Source organism: Narcine bancroftii, chromosome 13, assembly GCF_036971445.1.
Source record: "Narcine bancroftii isolate sNarBan1 chromosome 13, sNarBan1.hap1, whole genome shotgun sequence".
Taxonomy (NCBI): Eukaryota; Metazoa; Chordata; class Chondrichthyes; order Torpediniformes; family Narcinidae; genus Narcine; species Narcine bancroftii.
In genome coordinates, this window is record NC_091481.1 from 73,399,252 (window position 1) to 73,411,334 (window position 12,083).

At 38.7% G+C, this 12,083-nt stretch overlaps 2 protein-coding genes and 1 long non-coding RNA gene across 8 annotated transcripts in view; 2 read left to right on the plus strand and 1 right to left on the minus strand.

The window, feature by feature from the left end:
- The window catches only part of wbp11 (WW domain binding protein 11), a 46,423-nt gene extending 44,018 nt beyond the window's left edge, over window positions 1–2,405 (plus strand). For all 4 annotated transcript variants that reach the window (XM_069907689.1, XM_069907692.1, XM_069907693.1 and 1 more), the window contains one exon: window positions 267–2,405. In XM_069907689.1, the coding sequence (XP_069763790.1) occupies window positions 267–682 (416 nt within the window). In that variant the 3' untranslated portion in view covers window positions 683–2,405. The remainder of the gene's footprint in view (window positions 1–266) is intronic.
- Window positions 1,844–7,526, minus strand: LOC138747996 (uncharacterized). 3 transcript variants are annotated; one of them, XR_011347763.1, is made up of 3 exons: window positions 7,271–7,526; window positions 4,423–4,479; window positions 1,844–2,100 (listed from the first exon to the last, which is right to left on the minus strand). It is a non-coding gene; the product is annotated as an uncharacterized lncRNA (long non-coding RNA). The 3 variants fall into 3 exon arrangements; XR_011347764.1 differs by lacking the exon at window positions 7,271–7,526 and adding an exon at window positions 6,086–6,337; XR_011347765.1 differs by lacking the exon at window positions 7,271–7,526 and adding an exon at window positions 5,273–5,730.
- Window positions 7,527–7,547: 21 nt separating this feature from the next.
- Window positions 7,548–12,083, plus strand: part of cfap184 (cilia and flagella associated protein 184) — a 33,294-nt gene continuing 28,758 nt past the window's right edge. The window contains exons 1-6 of the mRNA XM_069907759.1: window positions 7,548–7,567; window positions 7,669–7,828; window positions 9,266–9,302; window positions 9,649–9,762; window positions 10,530–10,718; window positions 11,429–11,478. Of these exons, the coding sequence (XP_069763860.1) occupies window positions 7,548–7,567; window positions 7,669–7,828; window positions 9,266–9,302; window positions 9,649–9,762; window positions 10,530–10,718; window positions 11,429–11,478 (570 nt within the window). The remainder of the gene's footprint in view (window positions 7,568–7,668; window positions 7,829–9,265; window positions 9,303–9,648; window positions 9,763–10,529; window positions 10,719–11,428; window positions 11,479–12,083) is intronic.

A 12,083-nucleotide genomic window follows, 5' to 3' on the forward strand; every position in this document is an offset into this window, starting at 1 on the left:
TGTTTCCGATTTACAGCAGCTTTTTGTTTTAATTTTTTAGATATTGGAAATATAATGATTGTGGAGACCAACATCTGAAATATTAAATGAGAAAGGAAGTTTATCGACAATTATATTTTAGTTTTGATTGTATTTTGTCCTTCTTATCATGAATGCAGCATGCATTGTTTGACAGATTTTTTTTAAACTACAGTTTTTTTTTGTTCTTGATGGAAAGTAATAATTCATTGATTTTTCTGAAGTTGTTTAAATATTCCACTCCCCAGGTATCCCACCACCCCGGCCAGGTATGATACGCCCACCGCTGGCTCCTCCACTTGGGCCTGCACCACCAGGATTATTCCCTCCAGGCCCAGTGCCAAACCCTGGTGTCCTCAGTGCACCACCGAGTCTCATCCAGCGTCCAAAGATGGACGAGAATGTCACCACCATCGAGAAGAAAGCAATCGCCACGATAAGTGCAAAGCCCCAAATCACCAATCCAAAGGCAGAGATCACTCGCTTTGTGCCCACTGCCCTGAGAGTTAAACGGGAAAGCAAGAGTCAGGTGCCACTGAAGAAAGGCGAGGAAGAGATTGTTGCCCCGACAAAGCCCGTACCAAAAGCTTCACCTGCTGTCTCAATCCAAACTAAGGATGACATATATGAGTCTTTCATGAAAGAAATGGAAGGTCTTTTATAACTACTCAGACTTGGCCCCTTGTCGTCTCGTCTTAGACTTTCATCCTCTCAGCAATTTTTCTTTTGAGATATGAATACTGTATGTTCAACCCAAGTTTGTTTTGTTTAAAAAACCCTCACTCCTGTCATATGAATGCTTGAATTTTGCAGTTGAGGACAGACCCTCACTTTGTGAGCTTTCAACAATATGGCTAAAAATCAGACACACACTGCTGCCCATTGGCAAATAGTGGTTAAAAGACCAATATAAATCATTTGTTATGGTCGTTGGTAAGAATAAGCATTGGGGCATCGTGACCAGAACGTAAAGGATAGTTCCTTCATTGGAAAAGCTGTCAGCATGGAGTTGTAGAATCAACTTTTTGCAAAAAATGCTGGGAGAAATGATTGCATTTGTGTGCAGCAACAACAGGAGTTCCCAGTGGTAAGTGTTTTATCCTTTAGCATTCAAGGCAGCATGGTTGGCATTGCAGTTAGCGCAATGCTATTAGAGCCAGTGACTCAGGTTCAAATCTGGTGCTGTCTGGTACATTCTCCCCACGTCTGCATGGATTTCCTCCGGGTGCTCCAGCTTCCTCCCACCTTTCAAAAAAATATGAGGGTTGTAGGTTAATTAATATATTTGGGCAGTATGGGCTCGTGGACTGGAAGGGCATGTAACTGTGCTGTATGTCTAAATGCTTCGAGTATGAGAAAGTAGTTCAGATTATATCATCTTAATAAAATTGCTTTTTGATGCAATTATTAGACGTCAACTTGATAAGAAGAGGGGAATTCTCCTATTGAGCTTTACTAAAACTACTATCTACAATTCTTCCCAATGTTGTGTGTGTGTGTATATAGTACGTGGCATGATGAGGAAAACGGTGCTGTGAACTTGGCACACGGAGATTCCTGTACTGTCCCTGCCCATCATTTATATATATAAGTGGTATCTCTCGTCTTCCTGGAAACTAATGCTGTTCTCTTTCTGTTTTCATACATTAACCATTTTGGTTATGTATCTGTACTAGTGAAGACAGCAGTAGAAATGGAATGATACTGGTTAGATTTCTCTTGTTGCATTAATTCGAGGAATCCCTTTAAAATTTTTTTGAAAATTGAAAAATATTAACATAAGTCATTTTACATCAGAACGCAGTGTGATATCAAAAAATCTGGTGTTTAATTTTATTTAGATTTTCCATGGAAAAGGAAGACATTTTCATTCAGATTTGGGAAGATAATTTTGAAAACTATATCCTCGGTGTAATTTTGTTTGCATATCTGTTACAATTGCTGAGAAAATGTTTCTATTGACACCTACACATAAAACTAGTTTCCATGTTGTTTGACATCCTGCATTACATAAGTTTCAGGCATGGATTTTTAAACGCATCCCAGTGTTGTCGTCACCTCCATTTAATGTTCTGATGTATTCTAGGGAAAAGGAAATGAACTAATGAATAATGTTGTTCTTATGCAGCACTAATTTATCATAAAGTGCTGTAATACCTGTAAGCACCAATATTTCAGCCAACCGTGATAGATTTCAAAACATTCTGCAGATGCACCTGCTTTAAGCCAATGTTGTATAAAACTAGAAGTTTCCTGGTTACATGTTATGGAAATGGATGGCAACACAATTTCATCTAATATTCCAAGTACAGGAATTTTAAAAGTATTCATTGAGGTGAGTTATTGTACTTTTGATTCGGATGAAGTAAACAGAATTGGTTCAATGATCTCTTGCTTTTATTTATAATTAATGTGATATTACCACCTCCATGCTAATTGACTGCCACATTTCCTTCGTTACAACATACTGTGCATAAACATCAGTGGCTCTAATGCACTTCCAGATGAACTGAACGCGTGTGAAAGACGCATTTGAAATGAATCTGCCTTTTTATCCAAGTGTTCCTGGTTGTTTTAACTGCTCCCAACAATCCACTTGGGATAGCTAGAATTTTGTTTAATGCAATGTGCATTCATGTTTTGGCCAGATGCTTCTATCAGCAAATGTTTATTTTACAGCATTTTGTGTTGAATGGGAAATGAAAGAAAGTTGTTATAGTTGGATAGTACTGCAAGAACATAGGAAATTAGTATAGGACAAGGCCATTTGGCCCTTTAAACTTCCCCCACCTTTCATTAATTGCTGTACTTCAACTGTAGCAATTCTCTTCATGTTCAGAAAACTATTAATTGAGGTTTTGAATAAACTCAACAATTGAGCCTCCACAGCTCTTTGCTGAGGGAATTCCAAAGGTTCTGTATTAAGAAATTTCTAATGTGGCCTGAAACTGTCTCCCAGGTCAGAGACTCCTCAGCTGGAGGAAGATCTTCCCTGCATTTTTCATGTCAAGAATATTGCTCTTTCAATGAGATCACCTCTCATTCTGAACTCAATGGAATACAGTGCCAGCTTACAAAATCTGGCAATATCCACCATCCCTGGAACTAGTCTACAAAATCTTATTTGCACTCCGATGGCAAGAATATTCTTGGGTAAGAACAAAAGTATGCCTAATACCACATACTAGTATCACCATTTGCAATAGGATAAGCATACTCCTGCATTCAAATCCTTTTTTAATAAAGGCCAATATATCATTTGCTCTCAATCATTTCTCACTGGAATTTTATAGATGAGGGGTTCTTATAGAAATGTATGCAAGGCGTAAATAAGATAGGTAAGTTGTTCCCATTGGTGGGGGAAAACAGAACAGGGGACATAGCCTCAAGATCTGGGGTAGAAGAAAAGGATAGAGATGAGGAGGAACTGCTTTTCCCTGAGGGGGGTGAATCTGTGGAATTTGCTACCCATTGAAGCAATGGAGGCAACCTCAGTAAATATATTTAAGACTGGATAGAATTTTACAGAGTAGGGAAATTAAAAGATATGGGGAAAAGGAAGGTCAATGGAGATGAGCCATGATCTTATTGAATGGTGGAGCAATATTCCGAGTATAACAGCCACTTATTAATTTTAAAAAATATAATTATCATGTGAAACATGTAATTTTTTCCATTATTAAACAATATTTCATCTCATTATTCCATCTATTAATATCAATCATATTTGTATCTTTCCACGTAATAGCAATACATTTTTCCACTACGGATAAAGCTAAATATACAAAAGCAAGCTGAAACTTATCTAATCCCAAGCCTTTCAGAGGTTGCAAACTACCCAATAAAAATACTGTTGGATCTAAAACTATTTCAATCTTATACAGATATTCTAAAAACGATTGAATTTTCTTCCAAAAAGATTGCATATGTATACATGACCAAAGAGCATGAAAAAAAAGTTCCAACTGTATCACCACATCTAAAACACAAGTCTGATTCATTAGAACCATATTTTTTTAAATTTTTCAGGTGTCAAATATAATTGATGTAAAAAATTGTAATTAATCATTGCAGAACGTGCATTTATCAATCTAGTTACACTATCATAACAAATATCTAACCAATCTTCTTCAGAAAAAGTAAAACCAATATCCGTTTCCCATTTAATTTTAGATCTATCGCAACCCTTTTTATCCATACCATCCTGTAATATTTGATACATAAATGAAATATAACCCTTCTCTGGTACTTTCATAAGGGAAGTCTCAAATTTAGTTATTTTAGGTAAAATCATATCTCTACCAAACATACATTTTACCAAAGATCGAATTTGATAATAAAGAAATAAAGAATTCTTATCAATACCAAAATCTTCCCTCATCTGATTAAAAGATAAAAACTTACCCTCTTTAAAACAATCTCCCAAATTTTCCACACCTTTAAATCTCCAATGCAATAAACCTTGATTATGTATTGAAAAAGAAATAAGTTGATTATTATACAACGGAGTCAAAGCCAATAATTTACCCCTAGAAGCTATCATTTTACTTTATCCTTTCTTTCTTTGGCTTGGCTTCGCGGACGAAGATTTATGGAGGGGGTAAAAAGTCCACGTCAGCTGCAGGCTCGTTTGTGGCTGACAAGTCCGATGCGGGACAGGCAGACACGGTTGCAGCGGTTACTTCATTAAATGTTTTAATATAGGCACATTATATTGTTGTAACAAATTCATATTCCACCTAAACAAAAACTGATGTATTTCAAATTCAGAAATACTTGCCATCTCAATTTTAGCCCAACTAGGAGGCCGTACCAAATCCATCAATAAACAAATAAATTTAAGTTGGCTGTCTCATAATAATTTTGAAAACGTGGTAAACGTAATCCCCCTAACTCATATTTCCAAGTTAATTTATTCAAAGCTACTCTCGAAAATTTACCCCTCCATAAAAACTCCCTAACCATTTTATTTAAATCTCAAAAAAAAATTATCAAGTAAATACGGAATAGATTGAAATAAATATTGTATACGCGGAAAGATATTAATCTTAATTGTATTTATCCTTCCCATTAAATTAATAGGTAAATCTTTCAATTTAATCAAATCAGTTTTAATTTTTTAAATTAACGGAGCATAATTTAATTTATATAAAGATTGATCATTAACATTCAAAATTACACCCAGATATTTAATTCGATCAGTCCATTTCAAATTAATAATATTCTTATAAACTGAATAATCTCCTTCACTTACCGGTAATATTTCACTTTTTTCCCAATTAACTTTATATCCAGAAGACATCCATATTATATTAAATATTCCTTCAAGTGCAAAAGTGACTGAGCTGGGTTTGTTAAATACACCAATACATCATCAGCAAATAAATTAATTTTATATTCCTCATCTTTCATACTTTGTATCTGTGTATTTTGTCTTATCAACTGTGCTAAAGGTTCAATCACTAACACAAACAAAGCTGGTGATAAAGGACAACCTTGACGAGTTGATCGAGTTAACTTAAAAGATTCTGAAATCAAACCATTCGTCAATACTCTAGCTACCGGTTTACTATATAGAGCCCTAATCCAACCAATAAAAGAAGGACCAAACTTAAATTTCTCCAAAACTTTAAACAAAAAATTCCATTCAACTCTATCAAATGCTTTTTCTGCATCTAAGGATATCACCATTGGATGATCTAAAGATTGTTGAAATCTATTAATCAAATAATCACTCGCAAAATATTATCTGAAGCATATCTATTCTCTATAAAACCTGTTTGGTCAATATGTATCAACTTTGGTAAAAAAATTAGCCAATCTATTCGCTAATACTTTAGCTATTATTTTATAATCTACATTTAACAACGAAATTGTCTATATGAAGATACCTTCAAAGGATCTCTATCTTTTTTAGGAATTACTGTAATGAAAGCACTAGAACAAGACTCAGAAAAATCATAATATTCTCCAACTTGACGTAATACATCCCCAAACACTGTAGATAAATCATCATTAAAAATTTTATAAAATTCAACCGAAAATCCATCATCACCAGGCGATTTACCATTTGGCATTTCCAGCATAACCATTTTAATTTCTGAATCAGTAAATGGTTCTTCTAACTCCTGTTTATCTCCATCCTCTAATATCGGTAAATTCAACTGTGATTAAAAAAAAAATCAATTGATCCAGTTTCCTGTTTTCCTTCAGATATATATAACTTTTTAGAAAATGAATAAAATTCATCATTAATCTCACGAGGTTTATACGTAATAAGAGAATTCTGTCTAACAGCATTAAGACAGTGAGACTGTTGAATAATCCTAGAAACCCCTGAATTATTTTTATATATTATTTTATTTATATGTTGTTTGTATGTAGGGTGTACCATGGCCTGGAGAGATGCTGTTTCATCAGGTATTTGTACAATCAGATGATGATAAATGAAGTTGAACTGGGGCAATTTTCTGTTATTGTTTCTTGCATTTGCATTCTATCTTGGCTTTTAAACAAAATACTGATTTATTGGTGCTCTTAGAACCATAGAACATTACAGCACAGAAAACAGGCCATTCAGCCCTTTTAGTCTGTGCTGACTACCACTCCGCTAGTTCCACTGTTGGTAGTGATCAGCCATGATCTGTAAAATGGTGGTGCTGGCTCGACGGGCCGAAGGGCCTACTCCAGCTCCTATTGTCTATCCCGTCCAATCTATTCTTAAAACTTCCACAATTCTCTGAGTGAAGAATTTCCCCCTAATGTTCCCCCTAAACTTTTCCCCTTTCAGCTTAAAACCGTGTCCTCTCATTTTTATCTCCCCCAATCTGTGGAAAAAGCCTACTTGCATCCACTCGGTCTATACTCTCATAATCTTGAAAACGTCTTATGAAATCTCCCTTCATTTCTTCTTCACCCCAAGGAATAAAGTCCTAACCTGTTTAATCTTTCGCTATAACTCAATTCCTGTAACCCTACATCCTAGTAAATCTTCTCTGCACTCTTTCAATCTTATTGATAGCCTGGGCAACCAGAACTGCCCACTAAATACTCCAGATTTGTCCTCGCCGACGTCTTAAACAACTTCAATGTAACATCCCAACTCCTCTACTCAATACTTTGATTTATAAGGGCTAAGATGCCAAAAGCTTTCTTGACATCCCCGTCCATCTGCAACACCCCTTCAGGGTACAATATATCTATATCCCCAGATCTCTCTGCTCCTCCACACTCCTCGGTGCCCTATTCCTACCTTGGTTTGCCTTTCCAAATTGCAGCACCTCACACTTAAACTCCATTTGCTGAGTTTCTCCAGGAGTTTGCTTTTTATTCCCTATAACATCACAGTCTCTTATGCAGGTCCGGATTAAGGCCAATTGATGCTGTAACCACAGCCCAACAATGGGTTCCCCCTGGACCTAACTGTCAAGACATTAAGACTCGAGAAACGCTGAACGTGAAATAATAGATTAAAAAATTCCGTTTTCTTCCAGGCCAGACCCCGCCTCGATATTAAATCGAACCTGGAGATGGGTTTTCTCCATTTATTGTGGGTTCAGCTGCACCCAGGTGAATCCGGAAAACTCTGGGGTGCCCGAAACACGAGCTTATTTGGCTTCATGGTTAATCTTGTCATGGGCCTTTGGTCAGAATTTACCGCGCTCTTGGTTTGACCCGGACCCGTGAGGGGACAGTCGTTCCCGGACCAGCCGCCTGCCCCAGGGCATGCCGGGATACCAGCCCAGCGGTCCGCGGGGCACGCTGGGATCACTATGGCAACCGGGTCGCCAACATGGAGCCGCTGGGCCGGGTGGGTGCGGGTCCCGCACGTTTCAGTCGGGAGAATCGGCTCGAGCGGAAGGGAAAGCCGTTCTGACAGCGTGAACGTGGGTGCCCGGGGCCCCCGTGCGAGATGCTGCAGCCAGTCCGCGCCCACCGCGTCGGGCCTGAGGCCTTGCTCAAGGAGGCAGCGAAAAGCACGAACCCCCGCACACTCCGGGGGGGGGGGAGGGGAGGGGAGGGGGGGAGGGGAGGGGGGGAGGGGAGGGGGGGAGGGGAGGGGGGGAGGGGAGGGGGGGAGGGGAGGGGAGGGGGGGAGTTCGAGCGCAATGCTCGGCAAACTCAGCAGGTCAAACGGAGTCTTTCATCAAGGCTCTGTAGAGAGCAAAAAGCAGGCAGGCATCAGAATTAAAGACCAGGGCAAGAATTGGAGGGAGAAGAGTCCAGACCAGCAGACAAAGGGCTTAATTGGATATGTTCAGGGGAGGGTGAGAATTGATTTTGGCCCTGTGGTCGGTCATGTGTCTTGACCTCCTGTGGATGCGATGGGACTCCGGCATCTCTTATGTTTTTACTACAACCACTGTGTCCGCAGACTTTCGTGTGTCACACCATATTCAGTATTGAGTCCAGAAGGGTGTAACTGTGCTGAGACAGGTCTGTTCCTCAAACTCACATTGCACCCAGTATATGAAGCCATAGACTAATAGTTAAAGTGTAATACTAATAATTAAAGTGGTCGGGAATGGGAATTTTCCTGTGCAAATTAAATGCAGGTGTTCCCAAACGAGTCATTGGGTTTCTTCAACGTCCAGGAGAGCACGTGGTGAACTGGCCTCCTGAATGTTTCCAGGGTTTTCTGTTTTTATTTTAGTTTTGCATCATCTGCAGTTTTTTTAAAACCTTTTTTAAGCTTAATTCTCAATTCCTGCACCAGAAACCTAAACACTAATTTTACACCAACTCAGCCAGGTTAACTCCAGACCCTCTGTTGTGTCAGATGGATGTGAAAAATCCTTCATCACATCGGAATCAATATAAAAGGATATCAAGAGCCCATTGTATCCATGTTAGGCCATGAAAGGTTACTTCAGCTAATCCTACAAAATTTTAAACAATCTCAGTGGCTCTACACATTTTGAGTAGCCTTCAGGCTGAGAAAACTGGAATACAAAGGGATAGCTTTGATGTGGTTTTCAGTGAGAAGTTACACTGGGGCCTTTACTAAGCACTTGAGTAACTCAAAACAGCTTCACCAGAAACTAAGCCAACATATGGCAATTACAAATCTTCAGCAAAGCACAGCGTCCAAGTTCACACCCCTCAGTAGTGTTTGAAGGCTGAGACTGACTTTTGTAGTGATCAAGACACCATTGAACTTGAATCTTTTCATATTTGAAATGTTCTAGTTGATTCTTGTACAAACATTGATGCAAACTTTTGACATATTAATTTTCTTCTCTTACAGCAACAGTCAGAGACAAACCAAGCCCACCTGAGGGAAGGTGAGTATCACTGTGTAAACCTAGAGGTGCAAGACTGTGTTTGATCTTTGTATTTCTTTCTTACAGATGGTAACTATATTTCTGGATTTAATTACTGACTCCATGATGCTTCTTGTTACACTTCATTACAATAATGTTGCACCATTGACTGTTATGATGCTTGGGGAAGTCACAAGGTTGTCAAACAATTTGTAAAGCATGATCTTTTCACCTACTGTGCAACTTTTACTGCAATGTTTAGTGATTTTTCACATATCCTTTATGTGGACAGCATGAAGTGTTTGCTTTAAAGCTCATTGTGAAAGAATTATTTTTTTTTTTCTCACCTTCCTCCAACCAACTGAAGAAAGAAATGAGGCTGAAGTTGAGGCTGGGGGAGGTCCACAGATGCTGACGATTGAGGGACCTGGTGATGGTGCCCTTGGGCAGCCGGACACTGCTAAAGGAACATGGGAGAAAGGTGAGAGTCTGAATGATCCTCTGATCGGCCATTTGATGCAAGAGGAAAGCAATGGACAAGTACGGCCAATTGCCTACAACAAAAAAATTGGTGGAGATACTCAGTGGGTCAAGCAGTGTCTGCACCCATTTACCGATTTCATAAACTTATTGTGATCCTTGGTTCTAATAGTCATAGAGCGCATAAATAAACCCTGTAGCTCACAGGAGCCTTGCAAAGAATCCAGTATTTATTCTTGCCACATTTCTGTCAACTTGCCCAGGATTCTACCACTCAGCCACATGCTCAGGATAACCTGGAGAAATCCATGCAGTCACAGGGAGAATGTACAAACCCCCACAGAGAGACCACAAGATTAACTGTTGGTTGCTGTAGTGTGAAGCTGCATCTCTACTCATGTACCACTATTCTATTACCTTACACACTGATTACTACATCTGAGGCTAACGAGTTCTTTATGGGGAATCCAGGGCATTGAAAGGAATTGTGGTAATGCTAATTATTCTGTCTCATTCTGCACAGGTAGATTTCAGATTTATTGTACATACATGACACCACATACAACCCTGTGATTCTTTTTCCTGTGGGCCAGGCAGAATTATCGCTTATTGCTGTACACCCAAGGGGAGAAAAAGGGAGTGAGGGACACCAACAATAGTCATGGGGCAATTTTTGTTGGCATGCAATTTATTTTCAAGCTGGAAGTTTAGCCAAAATGTTCTTCATTTCTAGCGGAAAGAATAACACAGTTTTGTTTCTCTTTGTAGGTTCAGAGATCGTTGATGAATCAGCAGAAGAGAGAGAGCAAGTGGACGTAATCGAAACAGTGAAAGATGATGAGGTGAAGGAAATGTCTCTGATATCTAGCAGCGAAGTAGCTTCCCAAGAAATGCAAGTGTCTAAAAGTGAAGAAACATCAATTTTTGAGAAACAAAGTGAAATGAGCAGAAATATAGGTATGTTTGTCTTTGAGTAAAAAAAAATAAAAGAGCAATCAGAAAGCTGATTACCCTCAGGTGCTTCAGGAATCTAAATGGCTGAGTATGTTATCTGCTGTGGGGAAGATTTTGATTTCTGAACAAGCACCAGGGTGGGGGGAAATGGAGTAGTTCTACGGGTTGTTTCCACTGAAAACGATAATAATTTTTCTCGAGCAGACTAAATCCAGACGAATAAATTCGAAGGAATAATCCCAGAGCTGATGATTATAGAGGAAACAAAATAAAAGAGGAGAACAAAAGTTTAAAAATGCTTAGAATTATACAATGCCCCATTGGCTGCAGAAGGAGTTTCTGTACATTTTAATTAATTCCCATAAAGTTGCCACGTCAAACAGGGTGCCAGGAATACAACATGAACTAAACTTTTTAAAAAATGAGGCAAAGCCAGAAGCAGTGATTAAGAGATGAGGCTGAAGGTTTTAAGCCTGCAAATTGGTGGAGGAAGAAAAATTTAAGAGGTGAGGAATTCAGTAGCACTCATTTGGAAGGAAAAGTAGGAGAGGAAAGGATGATCAGATGAGCTTTGATTTTACTTTAGTTAAATTGAACAGAGGAGGAGGAGTGTGGGGAAGAGGAGGAACAAAGAACGGGAAGTCTCAATTTAATCACTGGACTGATCTATTTTTCTAAAAGCCATAATACTAACAGTCTGTCTTTTAATTCAGAGGAAGAAGAGAAGAGAGATGGCATACAAGTGACTATTTCAATGGTTGATGTGAGTACCCACTCCGATTTTACAAAAAAAATGAGTAATTAAAATAAAATACGATTGCATAAGACTGGTGAGCCACGGGATCAGAAAGCTGTATGCAAGTATGAAGATAGTAGCAGTTGTGACAAGTGGCCAGTTATAAATGCTAGCAAACACCAGGATGAAGGGCAAACAGTTAGAGGGGAAGTGAACATTAAGAGATGCAAAGTGAGTGTATGAGAAAAGATCAGATGCAAACATAAATAGGAGTTTTCAAAGTGTTCCATGGGCATCGAAGCAATAAAAAGGGTGGTCTACAGAGAAATATGGTTTGTTGAAGAATACAAATGGGAACTTACAAATAAGGCTGAGGTCACTTTCTGAGTTTGTTGCATTTGTCTTCACCAGAGAAGAGAGTATTTCCAAGTAATTGTGAGGGAGTAGATGGTTTAGACAAAGGATAAATTTTAAAAATGATATTACGATGGTATTAGAAAATTTGGCCGAAAAAGGCCTTTTCATGTTTGGCCTTTAAGAGATTGGGAGGCTCAGTTTCCATATGTTGCTGGACGCCTGTGTTTGTACACGTTAACCGTAGTTAATGCAATCCCCGTCTCTGTATCATTCTA